Here is a 22,486-nt window from a genome sequence, read left to right as displayed (position 1 = left end):
AGCGGAGAGCGGTTCACAGTCAACAGAAACAGCTCCATCCCCTGTATCGCTTCCAGAGGGACCAAGCCTAGGTCCACAATCCAATGAGGAACTGATGTCCCCAGCATCAAGGGAACAGTTCCAGACCGAACAGGAAGCAGATGAAAGCCTCCAGAGAGCTTGGACGGCGGCACGGAGCAACCCACCGCCTCTCAGCTCTTCTAATCGATCCAGGTTTGTTGTAGAAAGAGGACTTTTATACAAGGAAACTCTTTCTGGTGGACACCAGGAAGACTGGCATCCTCAGAGACAGTTGGTAGTTCCAACTAAATACCGGGCCAAGCTCTTGAGCTTAGCCCACGATCACCCTAGTGGCCATGCTGGGGTGAACAGGACCAAAGACCGTTTGGGGGGGTCATTCCACTGGGAGGGAATGGGCAAGGATGTTTCTACCTATGTCCAGTCTTGTGAGGTGTGCCAAAGAGTGGGAAAACCCCAAGACCAGGTCAAAGCCCCTCTACAACCACTCCCCATCATTGAAGTTCCATTTCAGCGAGTAGCTGTGGATATTCTGGGTCCTTTTCCGAAAAAGACAGCCAGTGGAAAGCAGTACATACTGACTTTCATGGATTTTGCCACCCGATGGCCGGAAGCAGTAGCTCTAAGCAACACCAGGGCTAAAAGTGTATGCCAGGCACTAGCAGACATTTTTGCCAGGGTAGGTTGGCCCTCCGACATCCTCACAGATGCAGGGACTAATTTCCTGGCAGGAACTATGAAAAACCTTTGGGAAGCTCATGGGGTAAATCACTTGGTTGCCACTCCTTACCACCATCAAACAAATGGCATGGTGGAGAAGTTTAATGGAACTTTGGGGGCCATGATACGTAAATTCGTAAATGAGCACTCCAATGATTGGGACCTAGTGTTGCAGCAGTTGCTCTTTGCCTACAGAGCTGTACCACATCCCAGTTTAGGGTTTTCCCCATTTGAACTTGTATATGGCCGTGAGGTTAAGGGGCCATTGCAGTTGGTGAAGCAGCAATGGGAGGGATTTACACCTTCTCCAGGAACTAACATTCTGGACTTTGTAACCAACCTACAAAACACCCTCCGAACCTCTTTAGCCCTTGCTAAAGAAAACTTACAGGATGCTCAAAAAGAGCAAAAAAGCCTGGTATGATAAACATGCCAGAGAGCGTTCCCTCAAAGTAGGAGACCAGGTCATGGTCTTAAGGGCGCTCCAGGCCCATAACATGGAAGCATCGTGGGAAGGGCCATTCATGGTCCAGGAGCGCCTGGGAGCTGTTAATTATCTCATAGCATTCCCCACCTCCAACCGAAAGCCTAAGGTGTACCATATTAATTCTCTAAAGCCCTTTTATTCCAGAGAATTAAAGGTTTGTCAGTTTACAGCCCAGGGAGAAGATGATGCTGAGTGGCCTGAAGGTGTCTACTACGAAGGGAAATGTGCTGGTGGTGTGGAAGAGGTGAACCTCTCCATGACCCTTGGGCGTATGCAGCGACAGCAGATCCAGGAGCTGTGCACTAGCTACGCGCCAACGTTCTCAGCCACCCCAGGACTGACTGAACAGGCATACCACTCCATTGACACAGGTAATGCTCACCCAATTAGGGTCCAACCTTACCGGGTGTCTCCTCAAGCTAAAACTGCTATAGAACGGGAGATCCAGGATATGTTACAGATGGGTGTAATCCGCCCCTCTGAAAGTGCATGGGCATCTCCAGTGGTTCTAGTTCCCAAACCAGATGGGGAAATACGTTTTTGCGTGGACTACCGTAAGCTAAATGCTGTAACTCGCCCAGACAACTATCCAATGCCACGCACAGATGAACTGTTAGAGAAACTGGGACGGGCCCAGTTCATCTCTACCTTGGACTTAACAAAGGGGTACTGGCAGGTACCGCTAGATGAATCTGCCAAGGAAAGGTCAGCCTTCATCACACATCTCGGGCTGTATGAATTTAATGTACTCCCTTTCGGGCTGCGAAATGCACCCGCCACTTTCCAAAGACTTGTAGATGGTCTCCTAGCGGGATTAGGAGAATATGCAGTCGCCTACCTTGACGATGTGGCCATATTTTCGGATTCCTGGGCAGACCACCTGGAACATCTACAAAAAGTCCTTGAGCGCATAAGGGAGGCAGGACTAACTGTTAAGGCTAAGAAGTGTCAAATAGGCCTAAACAGAGTGACTTACCTTGGACACCAGGTGGGTCAAGGAACTATCAGCCCCCTACAGGCCAAAGTGGATGCTATCCAAAAGTGGCCTGTCCCAAAGTCAAAGAAACAGGTTCAATCCTTCTTAGGCTTGGCCGGTTATTACAGACGATTTGTACCGCACTACAGCCAAATCGCTGCCCCACTGACAGACCTAACCAAAAAGAAACAGCCAAATGCTGTTCAGTGGACCGGAAAGTGTCAGAAGGCCTTTAACAAGCTTAAAGCGACACTCATGTCTGACCCTGTACTAAGGGCCCCAGACTTTGACAAACCGTTCCTAGTAACCACAGATGCATCCGAGCGTGGTGTGGGAGCAGTTTTAATGCAGAAAGGATCTGATCAAGAATTCCACCCTGTAGTGTTTCTCAGCAAAAAACTGTCTGAGAGGGAAAGCAACTGGTCAGTCACTGAAAAAGAATGTTATGCCATTGTCTACGCTCTGGAAAAGCTACGCCCATATGTTTGGGGACGGCGTTTCCACCTGCAAACTGACCATGCTGCACTGAAGTGGCTTCACACCGTCAAGGAAACTAACAAAAAACTTCTTCGGTGGAGTTTAGCTCTCCAAGATTTTGATTTCGACATCCAACACATCTCAGGAGCTTCTAACAAAGTGGCTGATGCACTCTCCCGTGAAAGTTTCCCAGAGTCAACTGGTTAAAATCGTCCTTGAGATGTGGAAAATATTGTTAGTCTTTATGTACTTGGTAGTATATTTAGAGATGCATGTGTCTTATTAACTCTGTTTTTCCTAGAGCTCCAGGAAGAAATCCCAGCCAGTGTTTCACCCTAGCTGAGATTTGGGGGGCGTGTCATAAATATAAAGGGAAGGGTAAACCCCTTTGAAATCCCTCCTGGCCAGGGGAAAGCTCCTCTCACCTGTAAAGGGTTAAGAAGCTAAAGGTAACCTCACTGGCACCTGACCAAAATGACCAATGAGGGGACAAGATACTTTCAAAAGCTGGGAGGAGGGAGAGAAACAAAGGGTCTGTGTCTGTCTGTATGCTGTGCTTGGCCAGGGATAGACCAGGAATGGAGTCTTAGAACTCTTAGTAAGTAATCTAGCTAGGTATGTGTTAGATTATGATTTCTTTAAATGGCTGAGAAAAGAATTGTGCTGAATAGAATAGCTATTTCTGTCTGTGTATCTTTTTGTAACTCAAGGTTTTGCCTAGAGGGGTTCTCTATGTTTTTTAATCTAATTACCCTGTAAGATATCTACCATCCTGATTTTACAGGGGGGATTTCTTTATTTCTATTTACTTCTATTTTCTATTAAAAGTTTTCTTGTAAAAAACTGAATGCTTTTTCATTGTTCTCAGATCCAAGGGTTTGGGTCTGTGGTCACCTATGCAAATTGGTGAGGCTTTTTATCCAACATTTCCCAGGAAAGGGGGGGTGCAAGTGTTGGGAGGATTGTTCATTGTTCTTAAGATCCAAGGGTCTGGGTCTGTAGTCACCTAGGCAAATTGGTGAGGCTTTTTACCAAACCTTGTCCAGGAAGTGGGGTGCAGGGTTTTGGGAAGTATTTTGGGGGGAAAGACGCGTCCAAACAGCTCTTCCCCAGTAACCAGTATTAGTTTGGTGGTGGTAGTGGCCATTCCAAGGACCACGGGTGGAATACTTTGTACCTTGGGGAAGTTTTGACCTAAGCTGGTAAAGATAAGCTTAGGAGGTTTTTCATGCAGGTCCCCACATCTGTACCCTAGAGTTCAGAGTGGGGGAGGAACCGTGACAGTGGTGTTGTGGCATACAGTATTACAACTGCTTCAATGCATTGCTTGTGAAACATATCTTTGGGTTGTTTGCTGAAGAGGCCTGACATGGTCAGTGCCTTCCCTTATGCTCCACTTCCTGTCTTGATTTCAACCCTAGATTATGACCATTGTTTGCTTTACATAGCAAAGCAGTGGCTGCTTAATGGGGTAGGAGACCCTGCACAGTCATGGTTTATTAAGATATTTATCCTAACAAGGGGGCAGAGCAGGATGCTTCCCAAAAAGTGAGAAGCATTGATTGACCTGCCCACTTAAGGGAATTCACCATTCAATACAAGTTGCTTTCGCGATTGCTGAATTGGCCAAGTGTGCCATGAAAAGACTTTTTCCATGAATGAGAAAGCGCTGGTGGTTCAATGTCAGACTCGGTACAAGCTGCCTATTTGGGTTTCTTGAGTTGCAAGCTTCTTGAATGAGGAGCAACTGCCACTATGGAAGAAAACTATATAGAATGGCAACTGTTCTAGACAGGATCCTAAACACTGGGTGTTGGGGAGGGAAGGGTGCATCCTGTCCTACAGACAGGTGCAATCTGTTACGGTTTAAATGATCACTGTGTCAGATTCATTGCTCATTGCTGTGGAGTCCAGGGAAACCAGCATTTCTATTTTTTTTCCCCAGTCCTGAGATAAATCTGGCAAATCCCTATCAATTCTAAGACAATGTTTGTGAGAGTAGGATGTGACTTTTGGTATATCTACACTACGAAATTAGGTCGAATTTATAGAAGTCGGATTTTTAGAAATCAATTTTATATAGTCGATTGTGTGTGTCCCCACACAAAATGCTCTGAGTGTATTAACTCGGAGTGCTTCCACAGTACCGAGGCTAGCGTAGACTTCTGGAGTGTTGCACTGTGGGTAGCTATCCCACAGTTCCTGCAGTCTCCGCCGCCCACTGGAATTCTGGGTTGAGATCCCAATGCCTAATGGGGCAAAAACATTGTCGCGGGTGGTTCTGGGTACATGTCATCAGGCCCTCCTTCCCCTCCGTGAAAGCAATGGCAGACAATAGTTCTGCGCCTTTTTTCCTGAGTTACCTGTGCAGATGCCATACCATGGCAAGCATGGAGCCCGCTCAGCTCACTGTCACCATATGTCTCCTGGGTGCTGGCAGACGCGGTACTGCATTGCTACACAGCAGCAGCAACCCCTTGCCTTGTGGTAGCAGACGGTGCAATAGGCCAGATAACCATCTTCATCATGTCCAAGGTGCTCCTGGCTGCCTCGGTAAGGTCAGTCAGGAGTGCCTGGGCAGACATGGGCGCAGGGACTGAAATAGAAGTGACTCGACCAAGTCATTTTCTTTAGTCCTGCCGGCAGTCCTAGTGCACTGTCTTCTGCCGAGCAGCCATGAGATGTGGATGGCTTGCAGTCCTACTGCACCTTCTGCTGCCAGCCAAAGATCTAAAAGATAGATGGAGTAGATCAAAACAAGAAATACACCAGATTTTTGTATTCATTTGCTCCTCCCTCCGTTAAATCAGCGGCCGACAATCATTTTGGTGAGGTCTGTCAGAGGCACCTTGAAAAGTTTAATGGAGATTCAGTCCTTCCTGAAATACCAGGGGGAGGGATAGCTCAGTGGGTTGAGCACTGGGTTGAGCAGTGGCCTGCTAAACCCAGGGTTGAGTTCAATCCTTGAGGGGGCCATTCTGTGTGACACTTGTTTGTTTCTCCTTGATGTAAAGCCACCCCCTTCGTTGATTTTAATTTCCTGTAAGCCAACCCTGTAAGCCATGTCGTCAGTTGCCCCTCCCTCCGTCAGAGCAATGGCAGACAATTGTTCCATGCCTTTTTTCTGTGCAAATGCCATATCATAGCAAGCATGGAACCCGCTCAGATCGCTTTGGCAATTGGGAGCACATTAAACACCACGCGCATTGTCCAGCAGTATATGCAGCACCAGAATCTGGCAAAGTGAAACCGGGTGAGTAGGCAATGTCAGCGTGGTGACGAGAGTGATGAGGACATGGACACAGACTTCTCTCAAAGCATGGACCCTGGCAATGTGGGCATCATTGTGCTAATGGGGCAGGTTCATGCTGTGGAACGCCGATTCTGGGCCAAGGAAACAAGCACAGACTGGTGGGACCGCATAGTGTTGCAGGTCTGGGACGATTCCCAGTGGCTGCGAAACTTTCGCATGCGTAAGGGCACTTTCATGGAACTTTGTAATTTGCTTTCCCCTGCCCTGAGGTGCAAGAATACCAAGATGAGAGCAGCCCTCACAGTTCACAAGCAAGTGGCAATAGCCCTGAGGAAGCTTGCAATGCCAGACAGCTACTGGTCAGTCAAGACTCAATTTGGAGTGGGCAAATCTACTGTGGGGGCTGCTGTGATGCAAGTAGCCCACGCAATCAAAGATCTGCTGATATCAAGGGTAGTGACCCTGGGAAATGTGCAGGTCATAGTGGATGGCTTTGCTGCGATGGGATTCCCTAACTGTGGTGGGGCCATAGATGGAACCCATATCCCTATCTTGGGACCGGAGCACCAAGTCGGCGAGTACATAAACCGCAAGGGTACTTTTCAGTGGTGCTGCAAGCACTTGTGGATCACAAGGGAAGTTTCACCAACATCAACGTGGGATGGCCGGGAAAGGTACATGACGCTCGCATCTTCAGGAACTCTGGTCTGTTTCAAAAGCTGCAGGAAGGGACTTTATTCCCAGACCAGAAAATAACTGTTGGGGATGTTGAAATGCCTATAGTTATCCTTGGGGACCCAGCCTACCCCTTAGTGCCCTGGCTCATGAAGCCATACACAGGCAGCCTGGACAGCAGTCAGGAGCTGCTCAACTACAGGCTGAGCAAGGGCAGAATGGTGGTAGAATGTGCCTTTGGACGTTTAAAAGCTCACTGGCACTGTTTGCTGACTAGGTCAGGCCTCAGCACAACCAACATTCCCATTGTTATTGCTGCTTGCTGTGTGCTCCATATCTGTGAGAGTAAGGAGGAGACGTTTATGGCGGGGTGGGAGGTTGAGGCAAATCGCCTGGCATCTGATTTTGAGCAGCCAGACACCAGGGTGATTAGAATAGCACAGCAAGGTGTGCTGCGCATCAGAAAGGCTTTGAAAACCAGTTTCATGACTGGCGAGGCTTCGGTGTGACAGTTGTATGTATTTGTCCTTGATACAAACTCGTCCCCTTTGTTGATTTTAATTCCCTGTAAGCCAACCACCCTCTCCCCTTCGAAATAAAGTAACTATTGTTTTGAAACCATGCATTCTTTCTTTATTAATTTTTTAAAAAGGGAGATAACTGACAAAGTAGCCCGGGTGGGGTGAGCTCGGGGAGGAGGGAAGGACAAGGCCACATTGCTTTTTGTAGCCATGCTAGAAATCAAACTGTTTGAATGACAGCCTTCTGTTGCTTGGGCCATCCTCTGGAGTGCAGTGGCTGGGTGCCTGGAGCCTCCCCCCTGCCCCTTACCCCTCTCCACATTCTTGGGCATCTGGGTGAGGAGGATATGGAACTTGGGGAGGAGGTCAGGCAGTTATACAATGGATGCAGCGGAGGTCTGTGCTTCTGTTGGCTTTCCTGCAGCTCCACCAGATGCTTCATCTTGTCCATTTGCTCCCCCATTAGCCTCCGCTCTTTGCGCTCACTTAATGCTTTCCTGGCCTCTAACACTGAATGCCTCCATGCATTAAGCTGTGCCCTATCAGTGCGGGAGGACTGCATGAGCTCGGAAAACATGTCATCGCGAGTGTGGTTTTTTTCGCCTTCTAATCTGTGATAACCTCAGGGGACGGAGATGATAGGGGGAGCGTAGAAACATTGGCACCTGCTTGGGGGGGAGAAGATAAGGGAGAGTAAAATTTAAGATGATACATTTCTAAGAATAAAAAGGATACTCTTTCACAGTGAATCAAGCAATTCACAGCAGACAGCACATGTGCTTTAGGTACAAGGTTGCATTTTGCCTTTTATATTGAGCACCTGCTGGTATGGTGACACATCACACAAAGTGGGGCAACAGAATTCGGTTTCCAGGCAGCCATGGTAAGGCACAGGGTACACGGGGTTGCATAACATGTTATGCATAACATGTGGGAATGGTTTCAAACTGCAGCACCATCCTTTCCCATAGCAAACAATGGGTTGGGTTTGACAATGTAAAAGGAGGGGCTGCAGTTTTCGGGTGGATGTGCAGTACACACCTCTCCCTCCCCCCGCTGCGTGGCTATTCTCCAGGATGATCCCTTTTAGCCAAGTGCAAACAGCCCAGCATGCATGGGGTCCTTTTACTGTTCCCTTACAAAAATTCCCCTATTTCAACCAGGTGACCATGAATGATACCACTATCCTGAGGCTAACACAGAAAGATATAGACCAAATGTTGCTTGAATGCGACCAAAACCCAGGACCATTCGCTGCCATGCTTTGTGCTCCAATGATTCCAGACTACTTGCTACTGGCTTGGCGTGGTAAAGCGTCCTACCATGCAGGACAAAATAATGCAGGAGAGCTTCATGGAGATGTCCCTGGAGGATTCCTGCTCCATCCCCAGACATATGAACAAACTTTTCCAATAGCAGTACTGGCCGTGAATGCATCCCAATTCTTCAGGGCAAATCAAACATTAAACACTATTGCTTTTAAACCCTGTACTGTAGTTACAAATGTGCGCTCACCAGAGCTGCCTTCTCTGGCTTCAGGGTCGGGGATCCCACCTTCGGAGGGTATTGGGTCCAGGGTGATGAAAAGGTCCTGGCTGTCAGTGAGAACACTGCTTGCCTGCTGCGCATTCTCCTCCTCCTCCTCCACAAAATCCTCCTCCCTGTTGCGTGAGACTCCCACCTTGCAGGTGTCCACGGACAGTGGTGGGGTAGTGGTAGGGTCCCCCCCCCAGAATGGCATGCAGCTGATCATAGAAGTGGCATGTATGGGGCTCTGACCCGGAGCGACCGTTTGCCTCCTTTGTCTTTTGGTAGGCTTACCAGAGCTCCTTAACTTGCACCAGGCACTGCTGTGTGTCCCTGTTGTAGCCTCTCTCCATCATGCCCTGTGAGATTTTGGCAAATATATTGGCATTTCTTCTTTTTGCTCTGAGTTCTGCCTGCACAGATGCTTCTTCCCATACAGCAATCATAGTATATCAGGGTTGGAAGGGACCTCAGGAGGTCATCTAGTCCAACCCCCTGCTCAAAGCAGGACCAATCTCCAATTTTTGCCCCAGATCCCTAAATGGCCCCCTCAAGGATTGAACTCACAATCCTGGGTTTAGCAGGCCAATGCTCAAACCACTGAGCTATCCTTCCCCCCCAATCAGATTCAGTGTCTCCCTTTCGGTCCATGCTGGAGCTCGTTTGCAATTCTGGGGGGACGGCATGGTCACCTGTGCCGCTGAGCTTGCCACACTGACCAAACAAGAAATGAAATTCAAAAGTTTCCAGGGCTTTTCCTGTGTACCTGGCTAGTGCATTGGAGTTCAAAGCGCTGTCCAGAGTGGTCACATTGGAGCACTCTGGGTTAGCTCCCGGAGGCCAATTCCATCGATTTGTGTCTGCACTACCCCAAATTCGACCCAACTAGGTCGATTTTAGCGCTACTCCCCTCACCGGGGAGGAGTACAGAAGTTGATTTTAAGAGCCCTTTAAGTCGACGGACCGGGGTTGGTTGTGTGGACGCATCCATTTTAAAATCTACCTAACGCAGCTAAATTCGACCTAACCCCATAGTGTAGACCAGAGCTAAGTCTAAGGAGCACCAGGTGGGAGGGTAAGCTCCCAAGGAAAGGTGGGTTGGTTGGTGTGTGTTTGTGTGTGTGTGGAGTAGGAGATGGGTGCAAAGAGATGGCTGTCCAATGGCAGAAGGGGAACAGAGGTCACATGATGAAGATATGCCTGAGTAGCACTTTTCTTCTGGCCCATCTGTTTCTGTAGAACTTTAGTTTGCAGGAATGAAAGTTTTTAAATTCTATCCCTCTGCAAAGAAAACTACTTGCATATGGAAGCTGATTGTTGCTGTCTTCCTGACACTGCAGACAGACAATAGCTCTGAGAAGTTCCACTCTGCTGTTAACTGAAGCCTAGCAATTCTCAACTTGCTAACTCACTGCTGGTAACTTTAGCAGATACCTATACCTACTCTTGGACTCAAGGAGGAGCTTGAGTAAACTACCGCCACTTCTTCCAGTCCAACTCATGGGAGTGTGGTCAGAAGAGTGGTAATAGAAGAAATGAAATGCAAGTTCTTCCTTGTCCCAGAAAATAGCCATATCCAGTTGATAACGTAAGAGCAAGCCAAAGGCACAGAGAAACTGCCCCAGCTCTTTAACTATTTTTGAATTGTAATATATTTTTAATATTATTGTGCAAAAACCCTGAGTAAATCATACTCTGCAGCTGACAAACCTTCCACGTTGAGTTGTTACACCTGCAGAGCTAGAACAATGACATAGGAGTCACTGGGCTGCACACTGGGGTTGTCGGTGATGACAGTGCCGGAATTTGTTGAGCTGGTGCTCGTGGAATTCGGCTCACTGGTTGGATCATTAGCTTCCCTGACTGCTGTCGGGTACTGGTGGGTGGCATGACAAAGATGCAGGTACATGCCGCCGTGTGTATCCTCTCTGGCATCCTGCATCCGACTTCACTCCCATGGCTTCCAGTTCTGAGCAGTAGCGCTCCTCCTCATATCAGACAAGAGATTGCCACTGGCAAGTTACTGGAGAAAGTACGCGCTAACTCAAACCTGCTGCTGCACAATGACCTTTTTAAACCACTAGCCGCATGTTTGCCATCGCGTTGCCCATTATGGTCTCAACTGCCACGCCAGGATGTTAGGGCAGAAACACTCTGATGAGAGGAATGGATGTCTGTTATAATCCCCAACCGGTCCCTTGTCGCCGACCCCCACAATCTGCCTGCCTGGTTTTGACCTGCCCCGTCTCCAGTGGTCCCTGTTGAACAGGTTCCAGACCAGGCAAGGTCTCTGTGCAGCCAACCAGTGTTGCTGGGGCCTTTGTGACGGGCCTTTGTGACAGCCCTTTGTGCAGCTGCGGTGCAACACAGACGATGGCGCACGTTATCGATGAATGCCTGCTCACTAGGTTCAGTGGTGGCCTAGCAGAACTGCATCACGCCACTGAAGATGCCATCGCTTGGCTAGACGACAATGCACGCACTAAATATTATCCTTTTAAATCATTGCTAGGGAAATATATTGCCTCTCTGAGGAGCGACTGATCTTCATATAACATTTGCCAAAGAACCATAAAAATATTAGTGAAGAGCACATTAAAACTGCACAGCCGTTTAGAAATACCGGTCATTGTTTCAAAGTCTCCATTAAGTAATTGGAGTTCTTTCATGTTGGGCTGCTATTCTAAAGGTGCTTCTCATCATGGTACAAACTAGGACTGAAACATTCCTGGCAGAAACCACAGGCAGGTGGAAAATTGTAAATTGTGTAACTTAAACCCAAATCACTATTTAACCCCACTGTATGATGAGATGGTGGTGGAAGATATCCTGCATGGAGTGAGGTTTACTCCTAGAGTTTAATAAAGATTAATCCCACATTCCTGAACTCCAACATGTCTTTCTCCATTCTCTTTTTTGGTAAATAACCCCCAAGCGGCAAAATGCTTTCTCATACTTGTCTCCTCTCACCTGAAGCAGGTGTTTTGCTTCTCTCTACAGGTTTTGTGGACAATGTGCTAGGACTCAAAGCAGTTCATATACTTGTTCCCCTTCACTGAGTTGTGCTGCTTTTAGAACTAGAGTTGGTCAAAAAAATTCTTGACCAACATCTTTCTGTCCAAAAATGTGGCTTCACCGAAACCAGAATCCTGCAGGAAAATGTCAATTCCAGTGAAATTCTTCCATTTTCTGTCAGGAAAATCAAATGTTTTGTTTTTGAAAAGGCAGTTTGAAAACAAAACGTGGTTTCAAACTGATGCTTAGAAATGCAAGTGTTCATTTCAAAATGTCAACGTTTTGTTTGGGAAATTCCAGCAAGTTTCATTTGTAAGTTTCTAATCTGAACATTTTTACTACTTGTTTGGAAATTTTTTTACTGCTTGTCCCAATTCTGGGTGTAAACAAACATCGATCTCTGAATTTCATTCAGGGTGGAAATTCCATTTTTCTCTCCAGCTCTTTGAATTGGAGACACTGCTAGCTCCAGAGCATGTCCCAAAGGCTCTCTTGAATTAAAAAACCCAATTGTGTGTACGGGTTGGGATGGGGGAGTATATTCTCTTAAAACAGGTAGAAAAATGTTGCATTTTTTTAACTTTGACCCTCCCCAAAAGGCCATAAAAATATGAAATCCATGTGAAAATTCCCCCCTCCTTTTGTGTTTTTGACGAGCTTAAATCTCATCTAAGTTACTGAGGAATTGAATGGTGTAGTTTTCACAGCAGAAGTTGTTGATTCCCATCAAATCTGTGTGTTGTGCTTTTATTTAACATGGTCTCTGTGGGATCTAGGCACAAACATCCTCTAATACCTTTGGCTCAAAATGCCATTGTCTCTCACTAGATTTACACCTTCTAGGAATCCTTTCATACTGGCAGCTGTGATTAGGGAATGCTGCCCTGTCCTCTGCTAAGAACGAAGCCGTTTCACAAGCTTCGGGCATGCTATTGGAGAGTAGAGTGCCTTTCTTGAAGTTTGATTCTTCTCTTGGGCAATGGCTTTTATTACTGATAACACAAGCAGTCCCAGTGATTGTTTCTCGGACACGGGGGAGTTCTGCGTTGAGAGAGCAGCATGTGCCAGTTCAGCTTGTCTAGTCATTTTCCCAGCAAACAGTAATGCTTTTTATAAGGATGGAAGACTTATATTTTCTCCTACAGCACAGCTGTGGATACAATTTCATTCGAGGGGTCTACATATTTTTTTTTTAACAAAATGGTGACCTGCAAAGGATTTTTTTAAATTGTGCTCTGGCCCTTTTTCTGCTCCTTTGTTGTGTGAAAGAAAGGCCTGAAAGGTGGGCTTTCCTAAGCTTCCTTTTCTTTTCCCCCTGCGTTTTTTAAACATAGCTAATATTTCTATATCAGCTCTAGTCTTGTCTGGCTTTGCTGGAGGAGCCACTATATATGTACTGTCGGCTCTCGCCTTAATTGAAGAAATGAGATGTTGACTCTACAGTCACAAAATCCGAATGCCAGTTGAGCCGTTAAGAGGGGAAGGAATCTTTAGCCAGACTGTTTGTTTGTAACTTTGTTTTGGTTAACGCCTATGTAACTGTAAAGGTTTCTTTAATCAAAATGTTCATGTTGCTCGTTCTTCAGCAGTCCCCATTGTGTTTGGTAGAGTAGACATGAAGTGAATTTCTAATGCAGGAAGAAAAATATTGGGAGACTGAATTAAAAACCTTTCAGGTCACTTCATCCTTCATGAAAAACCAAAAAGGGTGCACACCCATTTTCCCCTTTGCCGTCACCTTTAAGCATTTGTTACTGTATGTCAACCTCTGGAACTCCTTGCTAGAGGGGGTTGTGAAGGCCAATACTATACCAGGGTTCAAAAGGGAACTAGATAGATTCATGGAAGATAGGTCCATCAATGGCTATTAGTCAGGATGGGCAGGAATGGTGTCAGAAGCTGGGATTGGGTGACAGGGTATGGATCACTTGATGATAACCTGTCTGTTCATTCCCTTTGGGGCACCTGCCATTGGCCACTGTCAGAGGACAGGATACTGGGTTGGATGGACCTTTGGTCTGACTCAGTATGGCCGTTCTTATGCTGTTGGTCCTTGATTCTCTAAGTAGAAGTGATAAGCTGTAAAGAATCAATATTAAAATAAAACCCTTTTGTTTCACTTAGTCCCAAACTACACTCCTAAACTAGGATCAAAGAAGTTCCAGTTACATCTCCACCTCCAAAAACCCTTCTCTCTGGACACTTTTCTTTTGGAGATTGATGATGTGACCCAGGAATCCTTCAGTACCAACTGTCCAGGGCATTGCAAAATATCCTGATCCTGGTATGTGCATTCTGTTTCACTAAAGAATATCATGGGAGGTCTTAAATGAAAGCCGGGATCAGGGTGGTTGTTAATATCATGAAATGTACATACAGACACTATCCAAGGAGTTATATATGTGACAAGATGGCTCACTGCCCTGGATACCCTGAGAACCATCACAGATGGCCATGTAAACTTATCCACAGAATAGATGGTCAGAATGTTGTGTAATGAAATGCCTATATGTGCTCGGGCTGTATTGTAATCTGGAGCAGTTGACTTCAGCTGTTCACTTTCTCATTAAAACAATCAGGATCCTTATAGCACATGACCTTACATTTTAAACAAGCATGTAAACAGCCTGGGTGCAGAAGAAAACAAGAGTGGGGTCAAATATACTTTCAACATGAAATGTCACTCTTTTTCACCTGTTTGCAATAACCGCTTGAAAATCCAGTCACACTGATTCTATCATATGCCTCTCCTTGCTGAGCTTGGGAGACTTCCAAGGAATTGGTGTTAATAAGGAATTGGGTAATGGCTTAAAATTGTAAGCTGATCACTATCAATACAGGCTTAAGGGCTTATGTTCTTCATATCCTCTGTAGTAGGCTGTGGGTATGTCTCTGGGGGAGTTGGCATGACAAGGCATTATAGCCAGGGAGATATCTCCTGGCTTCTGGGGGAAATGAATGTACATAGAGGAGGCAGATGGTGTTGCACCCGGCCGCAGAACCACTTGTGGGAAGACGTGGATTTCAGAGCATAAGCTTTGCATGGACGTCTGGTGTGAATTCTCCTGACTCCTGTTAAAGGCAAAAATGAGACAAGAGTGAGAACAAGACACTCTGCTAATAGGACATCTCCCTCTGTTTCAACCCAACCAATCCTGCTCCATTCTATCAGAAATATCCAAGGACAGCAGAGAATTATCATTTCTATCCTGATGGCAGCATGTTGCAACCTTCCAAAAGGCAGCAGGCAAAAGTGCATTTAAATTGCTGCATTGCTGAGAAGGAATTGAGTAAGGAAGTGGGTAAACATATTAACTGTTCCCCACTGCAAATGTGCCTTCCAGTGCTTAGGTGTAAGACCAAAGGAAAATTAGTTTTGGGTTAGTCCCTAGTAAGTGTTCTAGTTACACTGCAAAATAATCACATCTGGTAAATCAGAAAAATTACTAAATTCCAAAACAGAAGAGACCCAGTCTTGCAACAAGGGTTGCTACAAACCAGGACTATGGTGCTTTAGCAGAACCCAGCACTGGAACAGCAGGGACAGTTGCAGCTGGGCATTATAGCATAATAGCAGGCCTTATATCCCAATCTGATCAAAAAACGGGGAGAAAAAGCTCTGTCCATGATGTGGATTGAAAAGCCTTTGGGGCATGTGTGCTGCAAAGGAGAAGTGATCTGGAATTAACACTTTCCCCAGTGAAGAAGCCAGTCTTTGACTACCAACATTGTTGGATCCAACCTCCATGGGTGAGCAGTCTCTCTATGGGGTAATGGCAACAAGTACCTTTGGAATCCCTGGTTACTGCACCCTGCAAGTGCCCCAGGGTATACAGAACTACGGAGGGCGGAGATGCGGTAATCAAGCCTGTGATGGTGCTTCAGTTTCCCAAAAGCTCCTTGTTGCTTCTCCATTTCCTTGTTAGTGGAATCAGCTTGCCTTGCACCCCGGCACGTCCTGCCCTGCTGTTGCCTAAAAAATGAAAAGAGAAACAATGAGACATAAAGCAAAATGTTGTAATGCACTCACGTTTTGGTGAGAATCAAAGTTTATGAAGATTTTTCAGTAGGGCTGGTTGAGAACTGCAGAAAACAAACTGCAATCTGTTACTTTGTATTTTTTCAGGGCCATTTCATCAAAATGCTGGAAAACTTGGATCACAGAGAATATAGGCTGACTTTGCTAAACAGGAGACATTTTGCCAATGTTGACTATTCACAGAAAATTACGTTGGTTTTGTTACAACATTTCTTGACAGGAAACTCCATTTTCATTTGCAAAATTTCAACCAGCTCTATGTTTTGGGCCTTTGGGCCCAGGCCTGGTATGGTAAGGAGCACTGTGTAGACATTGTATGTGATTACTGGGAGAAGGGGACTCCCTTCAGCTACTCTCATTTCCTCCAGGCAGTCTGCAAGCTCAGGAATCTGGCTGCAAGGGGGTGTAGCATCAAGCCCTATGCAGACTTCCACTGCAAAGTGAGACTGTGCAAGAAATGAATGGGTTAACTCTCGCTGTGCCCCTCTTGCTTCCTCTGGCTTTATATTTATATATAGGTCATTAAGGAGATACTTTAACTCAAATTTATTCTATTTAGACTCTTAAACCACACGAATCACTGTGATACTTTTTCCAGTGTCTGATCTGTGGTAGTGAGCAGTACCAGATGTTTCAAAGCCAGGTTAAAAACAAACACAAAAATCCCATTACACAATTATGGAATAACCTATCTTCTAGCAAAAGTGTCCTGACCCCCACTACTCAGTGATTGACTTGTACCTTGAAGCATGAGGTTTTATACCTCTTTAAAAATATCCTCACTAACCTAGCTGTAGATGTTCCCATTGTGCGTGTTCATGTCTAATCCTTTTTTAATCAGCATTACAGCCAAGTGCTTAGTCTATCTTGCAGCAGTGAGTTCTGCCGGTTTAACTATGCATGATGCAAAAATGTGTTTCCTGTCACCAGTTCAGTTTATCCGCATTCAATATTTCTTGGAACAAGGAGCTGACCCTGTTTGAAAGGGTTCTAGTTACTTTTGGCTGTACTTCACTAGTCAGCCAGAGCAAGGATTTGATTCACAAAGGTGGTGACTCCTGTCTACTTCAGGATATCTAGGGCTTTCTGTTGTATGAATGGATCAAATTAGTTCAAAGAGTCTGTCAGATATTGGGCATACACTTGGTGTCTGGTTCCAGGTGTCCTAAGAGGCCTCCTGGATACATGTGGTGTTCTCAGCAGGAAAGAAGCTCCTTGTCATGACGGATGGTGCGTTCTGTTGTGGACTAGTCACTCTGGCTTGATGAAGCCATTCATCACCCTGTATAGCTCTCTTTGGCAGTTGCTGTAGAGGAAAGGAAGGATTTCTTAGGCCCTTTGCATAGGTGTACAGAGTATTTGTGTTTCCATTTGCCTTGGACTATTTTTCTGGCATCGGTGCTTCACTTTTTCTCTCTCAATCTGAGGCAAATCAACTGGGATTCATGTAGCAAACATCTGGCTTTCCCTGCCTACTTGAAACCACTGGGGAATTTGAGTCTATATATCACTTTGTAGAATGCAGCAGCTGTTTAACCATAAACAGCCACCTTACAGTTTTAAAGGGGGAAGTGTTAAATACTGTAACTGCAGTGAGAATGTCTGTCGGAAGAATGTGATTACACAGGCTGGAATTTCTGAGGGCCAGTGTATCTAATCTCCTACTTTGCCATGTGATTAATGACCACAGGTGCTCAAGACCTCAGTGTTGTATCTCGTTTGAAAGAGTACTTCTAGCAGCATGGTGTCCCTGACCTGGTGTTGGGCGCTAGTGCAATAGTGACTTGCCGCCTGGGAAGAGTGTCACCTACTGAATCACCAACCCCCATCCTAGCCCACAATGTTTTGACCCTGTTTAGCGTTTGAGGTCTGCCGGGATTGCAGCCTATGCTGCAGTAAGTTTGTGGGAGTCTCTTGTTACAATCCTGCCATCAAGCTGTATAATGGAGTGTTGTGGTGACTTCCCTGTTTTTGGATCACCCCTTTCCCAGCCCTGACTGATTGCTGGGGTTCATAACCATTTTGGAAGAGCAATTGTTTGCCTTTGGAACAGACCACCATACGGTAACAAGTTGCTATTTTAAAAATCCTTCCTGGAGAAGGATACTTAGCTTCCCTTCACCTCAATCCTCACTTGTGATTACAGAAGTTGAGCACTGTGCTGTATTATCACTGAATTCCATCTGTTTTTCACAAAGAAAATATAAATATTTCCAGCAAATGCATTTAGCATATTCAGTACCCCAGTTATGTTACTTCCTTCCTTGGTTAGGAGAGAACATTTTAAAGTGGGAAAACAAATAGATTCCTCCAGTACCGTAGCTTTCCTCTCTGTGCAACACTACGTCTAGGCTTTATCATGGGCTAAAGGTGATATGCTTGTAGGAGTCCTTTGTTAAAATTCTAGCACTACTTCACTCTTACTAGTGATACAGGTGTAGGGGGACTTCTCCTGCATGATTTTTTTTTTGCAAAACAGGTTTAAGTTTTAATATAGTACATTGACTGCACCTTGTCTATACTCAGCCAAAGCTCTCTTTGCTTGCAAAACATTTGGTAGAGCCAAATGATATAGATCTACAACTCCAATGTTATTTCAGTGGAAAATATGAACTCTGCATTAACTGCAGTTGAGCAAATGGAACCATTGTAACATTTGTAAAATGAAAAGGAGTACTTGTGGCACCTTAGAGACTAACCAATTTATTTGAGCATGACATTTGTGAATTTCAAGTTGGTGGAGCTCTTTGGCCAGCAGGTGGCATTACCAGCTTATCAATTGTCTCAATAACAGCACTGGTGTGGCGGCTTGTTCTCTAGTGAGATGACCCAGTACATCTGCAGTGTACAAGATAAGGTAGACTACTGTGTGTTGCTGTAATAAAAAAGCAAAGGGTGACCAAGGATCATCCAAACCACAACTGGTGAGCTAATGCCTACCAAGATGTTTCACAGGGATGAAATTGGAATTCAATGAGCATTTCTCTTTTCAGAAGCTTTAATTTAAGCATCCCCAATAGCAGCAAACCTGAAGAGCAAAACTGTGGCAGTCTAAAGGAAAGCTTCCAGAGGCTACGTCTACACCGTAAATGCTGCCGCAGCACAGCTGCAGCTACTCCAGTGTAGTGTAGGTGGTTCCTACATCGACAGAAGGGGTTTTTCTGTCAATATAGCTAATCCACCCCTCAGTTGATGGGATTTGCTGTCAACCTGGTTGCATCTATGCTGGGGGTTAGGTTGACCTAAGTAGGGTACTCAGGGTGTAAAATTTTTAACAGCCCTGAGTGACGTAGCTATGTTGATCTAATTTTGAAATGTAGACCAGACCTAAGTATGTGTATATGTTCTCGGGAGGGAATCTGCAAACCGATAAAATTCCCGCATCTCAGCTGAGAGCAGTTCAGCTTTCGACAGACTGGCACAACTGGATTAGCTGCCGCAGCCCATAAGGTCCTGGGGCAAGTTGCCTTTGGAACAGACCACATTACGGTAACAAGTAGCTATTTTAAAAATCCTTGTCTGTTCCAAAGGCAACTTGCCCCAGGACCTTATGGGGTGAACCCTTCCTGCTGTAGAGAAGTAAGGTGCTTGGAATGCTGGATTAATCATTCTGGAGCAGCAAAGCTGTCCAGTGTTTAACTGAGACTTCCACAATGTATGGAGAAGGGCCAAAATACAGGTGTTTTTTTTTTTGCCACAAGTATAAAGCTAAATCACGCCACGTGCTGTACGTTGATCTCCCTCCCCCCCCCCTGCAATAAGTGAATACAATCCATACATTTGTAAAGATCAGTTTTGAATAACAGAAGTTAATTCACATTCTAGACTTCACTGAATACTCTCAACTCAAGATTCAGTCTGAAGTCCTGAATTTTTCCTGCTTTTCCAAATGCAGAGCCCAGTCAGACAGCAGAGGGAACTCTAGTCAAGGAACCCTGTAGCTAGGCACTGTGTGGCCACTGCTGCTGTTGCATTGATGTGACTTGGAGGAACACTATCTGATGTCTGCTCCTGAAGGGCCAATGAAGAGTATACTAAAAATAGGGCTGATGCTGCCACCACTATCCTTCTTAGTCTTAGTTTCCAAGGCCAGAAGGGACCATTGTGATTATCTACTCTGACCTCCTGTGTAACACAGGCCACGGACAGGAGTGACAGAAGTGCCCTAAAAGGGGCGGCGGAGGGCACTGCTGCTTAACTGTGGCCCTTTCCTGTCCCTCCCCTTGTCCCTGAGGCTCCACTCCCCTGCTGCCTCTTCCCCCACCCGCATGGCCCCACCCCCGCTTGCTTCTCTCCATCCTCTCCCCCACATTGCTCGCTCTTACAGGTGGTAAAAAGCAGGAGGACATAGCCATCCCACTTTTAAAAGTGATGGGGCCATGACCCCCCGCCCCACACACACACACACCATTCCAGCACCTGTGGCCAGGGAGCTCCCCCAAAATAATTCCTAGAGCAGAACTTTTAGACAAACATCCAATCTGGATTTAAAAACTGTCAGTGATGGAGAATCCACCATAACCCTTGGTAAGTTGTTCCAGTGTTATACTGTTAAAAATTTACATCTTCTTTCTAGTCTGAATTTATCTGTCTTCAGCTTTCAGCCATTGGATCATGTTATACATCTCTCTGCTAGTTGGAAGATCCCATTATTAAATATTTGTTCCCCATGTAGATACTTATAGACCATAATCAAGTCACCCCTTAACATTCTCTTTAAGCTAAATAGACTGACTTAAGGAACTCAGTCACTATAAAGCGGGTTTTCTAATCCTCTAATTATTCTTGCAGCTCTTCTGACCCCTCTCCAATTTATCAACATCCTTCTTGAATTGTGGGCTCTGACCTAGACACACGATTGCAGCAAGGGTCATACCTTGCCAAACATTGAGGTAAAATATCCTCTCTACTGCTACTCAAGAGTCTCCTGTTTATGCGTCCCAGGATTGCATTAGATCTTTGGCCTCGGCATCACACTGGGAGTTCATGTTCAGCTGATTCTCCCACAAGCCCCAAATCTTTTTCAGTCTGAAACCAACCTGCCTCATTTGTCGTCTCCCCCATTTCCCCCCGTCACTTGTCATGCCTTTTTATCAGACCTCATGCACTAGGAATTAGCATTTATGATACGACAGGATCCTGTCCAAAATCCAAGGTACTTACTCCTCCCTGGTGTTCAGCTGCTGTGCGCTGTTTCTCAGTAGCCTGTCTCGCAAGCAGCACGCAGCGAAGGAGACAGACATGGTCAGAATGATCACGCCGCTGATGAGAGAGGCTATGACTGCTACCCGGAACCCTTTGTCAAGGGGCTTTGGGATGGCTGGGGAGATAAACATGGAACACGCCTGTAAGGAGTTTGAGGCTGGCACAACAGTAGCTTGGACAGATTGAGGATTATCCCTTGGAGTTAAGCAGCCCTCTCACAGGGCTACCGAGAGCCCTTTCTACAGAGCGGCTGTCACGTGGACGCTGGCTCTCATTCATCCTTTCTCTGTTCTCTCTAGGGCCAGGTCTCCGTGGCCTCTCACAACTGCCATCCTGCTCTAGCCCCTGGGGCAACAGCTCTTTCTCTCCTGCTACCCTTCCACTGGGTGGCTTTTCCAGTTGAGGCAACCCCTTGCAGTCACTGAACCACCACCCTAGAGAGGCTGCTTCCTCAAACTTTCCCTATTGCAGTCTCTCTCTCTCTTTCTTTCTCTCCCCCGCCCCTTCCCACCCCCCCAGTTCTTTATTACATCACTTCTTTACTGCTGCAAACTCTCTGCCTGCTGTGATCACTGAATTGTTGTTAAGAGCATGCAGCTTTTCTGGGCCCTTGGTGAGAGTTGGCTGAGCCACCCTTCTGTGAAATGAGTTTTACGGGGCCTCAGCGTCTGCTTACCTCTCACTTCCTTCCTCTGCCCTCCTCTTTGGTTACGTTCTAGGGAAACAACTCCACTGAAGTGTCAGACTTTGAAGCATGGTAGACGTACTGTGGGATACTGTGCCCGTGCCCACGAGCAGCTGGGAGCAGAAAGAGCTCTGCAGTCCCAAGATAAAACTGCCCCTAGAGAAATTCTTTGACTCTCTCCACCCAGTCGTTCACTCAGCTGTACAGCTACCCGCCAATTCATACATCCAGCCATTCATGCCTCTAGCTATCTGCCATTTATTTGCAGTACAGTAGTCTCTTAGACCCCAACTGAGACAAGGACCCCCTTGTACTGGATGCTGTACATACATATAGGAAGAGACAGGCCTAGCCCCAAAGAGCGCAGTCCAAATAGACCCGATAGACTAATGGTGGGAGAAAGGGAATATTGTCCGATTAATGACACACAGACTTTGTCCTCAACCTGCCTAGTTGCCAAGAAATGCAACACCTTTCACACCCTTGTTGCTTGGGTCTGAGTATCCTGGAACTTGAGAAGTTTTCTAAGACTCCCCCCCCCCCCCGTTTTTCTTTTAACAAATTTAGCACTTGGGAGTAATGCCAACTGCTAGTCTTGCAAAGTAAAGTCCCCTTGGTCTCGCCACATAACTGGTGTCGCATAGGCAGTAGTCAGGTGTCGTTTTCACATATTGCTTCAATAATGTCCCCCCTCATCTGCCTTAAAAACCGAAGGCCCCACCTCCAAGGGTTTTGAGACGGTTCAAATTCCCTCGGGTTGGGTTTTATTGAAACTCCTCCCAAAATAGCCAATGAATAGCCATTGCAGCCCCCCCTCGTGATTTGAGTGGCAGAGAGACGTGTCCATGGAGAAGTGGACTGATATTGCTTAAGGCTAGAGGAGTTGTA

At 46.1% G+C, this 22,486-nt stretch overlaps 1 protein-coding gene across 1 annotated transcript; it reads right to left on the bottom strand.

Annotated features, from left to right (window-relative positions):
- Positions 1-14,357: 14,357 nt before the first annotated feature.
- LOC144259441 (uncharacterized) lies at positions 14,358-21,632 on the bottom strand. Its single transcript, XM_077807655.1, has 4 exons — positions 21,590-21,632; positions 20,872-21,028; positions 15,457-15,642; positions 14,358-14,741 (listed from the first exon to the last, which is right to left on the bottom strand). Exons 2-4 carry the CDS (start codon positions 20,949-20,951, stop codon positions 14,501-14,503), a joined length of 507 nt encoding a protein of 168 aa, XP_077663781.1. The 5' UTR covers positions 20,952-21,028; positions 21,590-21,632; the 3' UTR covers positions 14,358-14,500.
- Between the last annotated feature and the right edge of the window lie 854 nt (positions 21,633-22,486).

This window comes from Eretmochelys imbricata, chromosome 1 (genome assembly GCF_965152235.1).
Source record: "Eretmochelys imbricata isolate rEreImb1 chromosome 1, rEreImb1.hap1, whole genome shotgun sequence".
Classification (NCBI taxonomy): domain Eukaryota; kingdom Metazoa; phylum Chordata; order Testudines; family Cheloniidae; genus Eretmochelys; species Eretmochelys imbricata.
The sequence above is the reverse complement of the archived record's forward strand: the minus strand, read 5'-3'. Positions and strand labels throughout refer to the sequence as shown.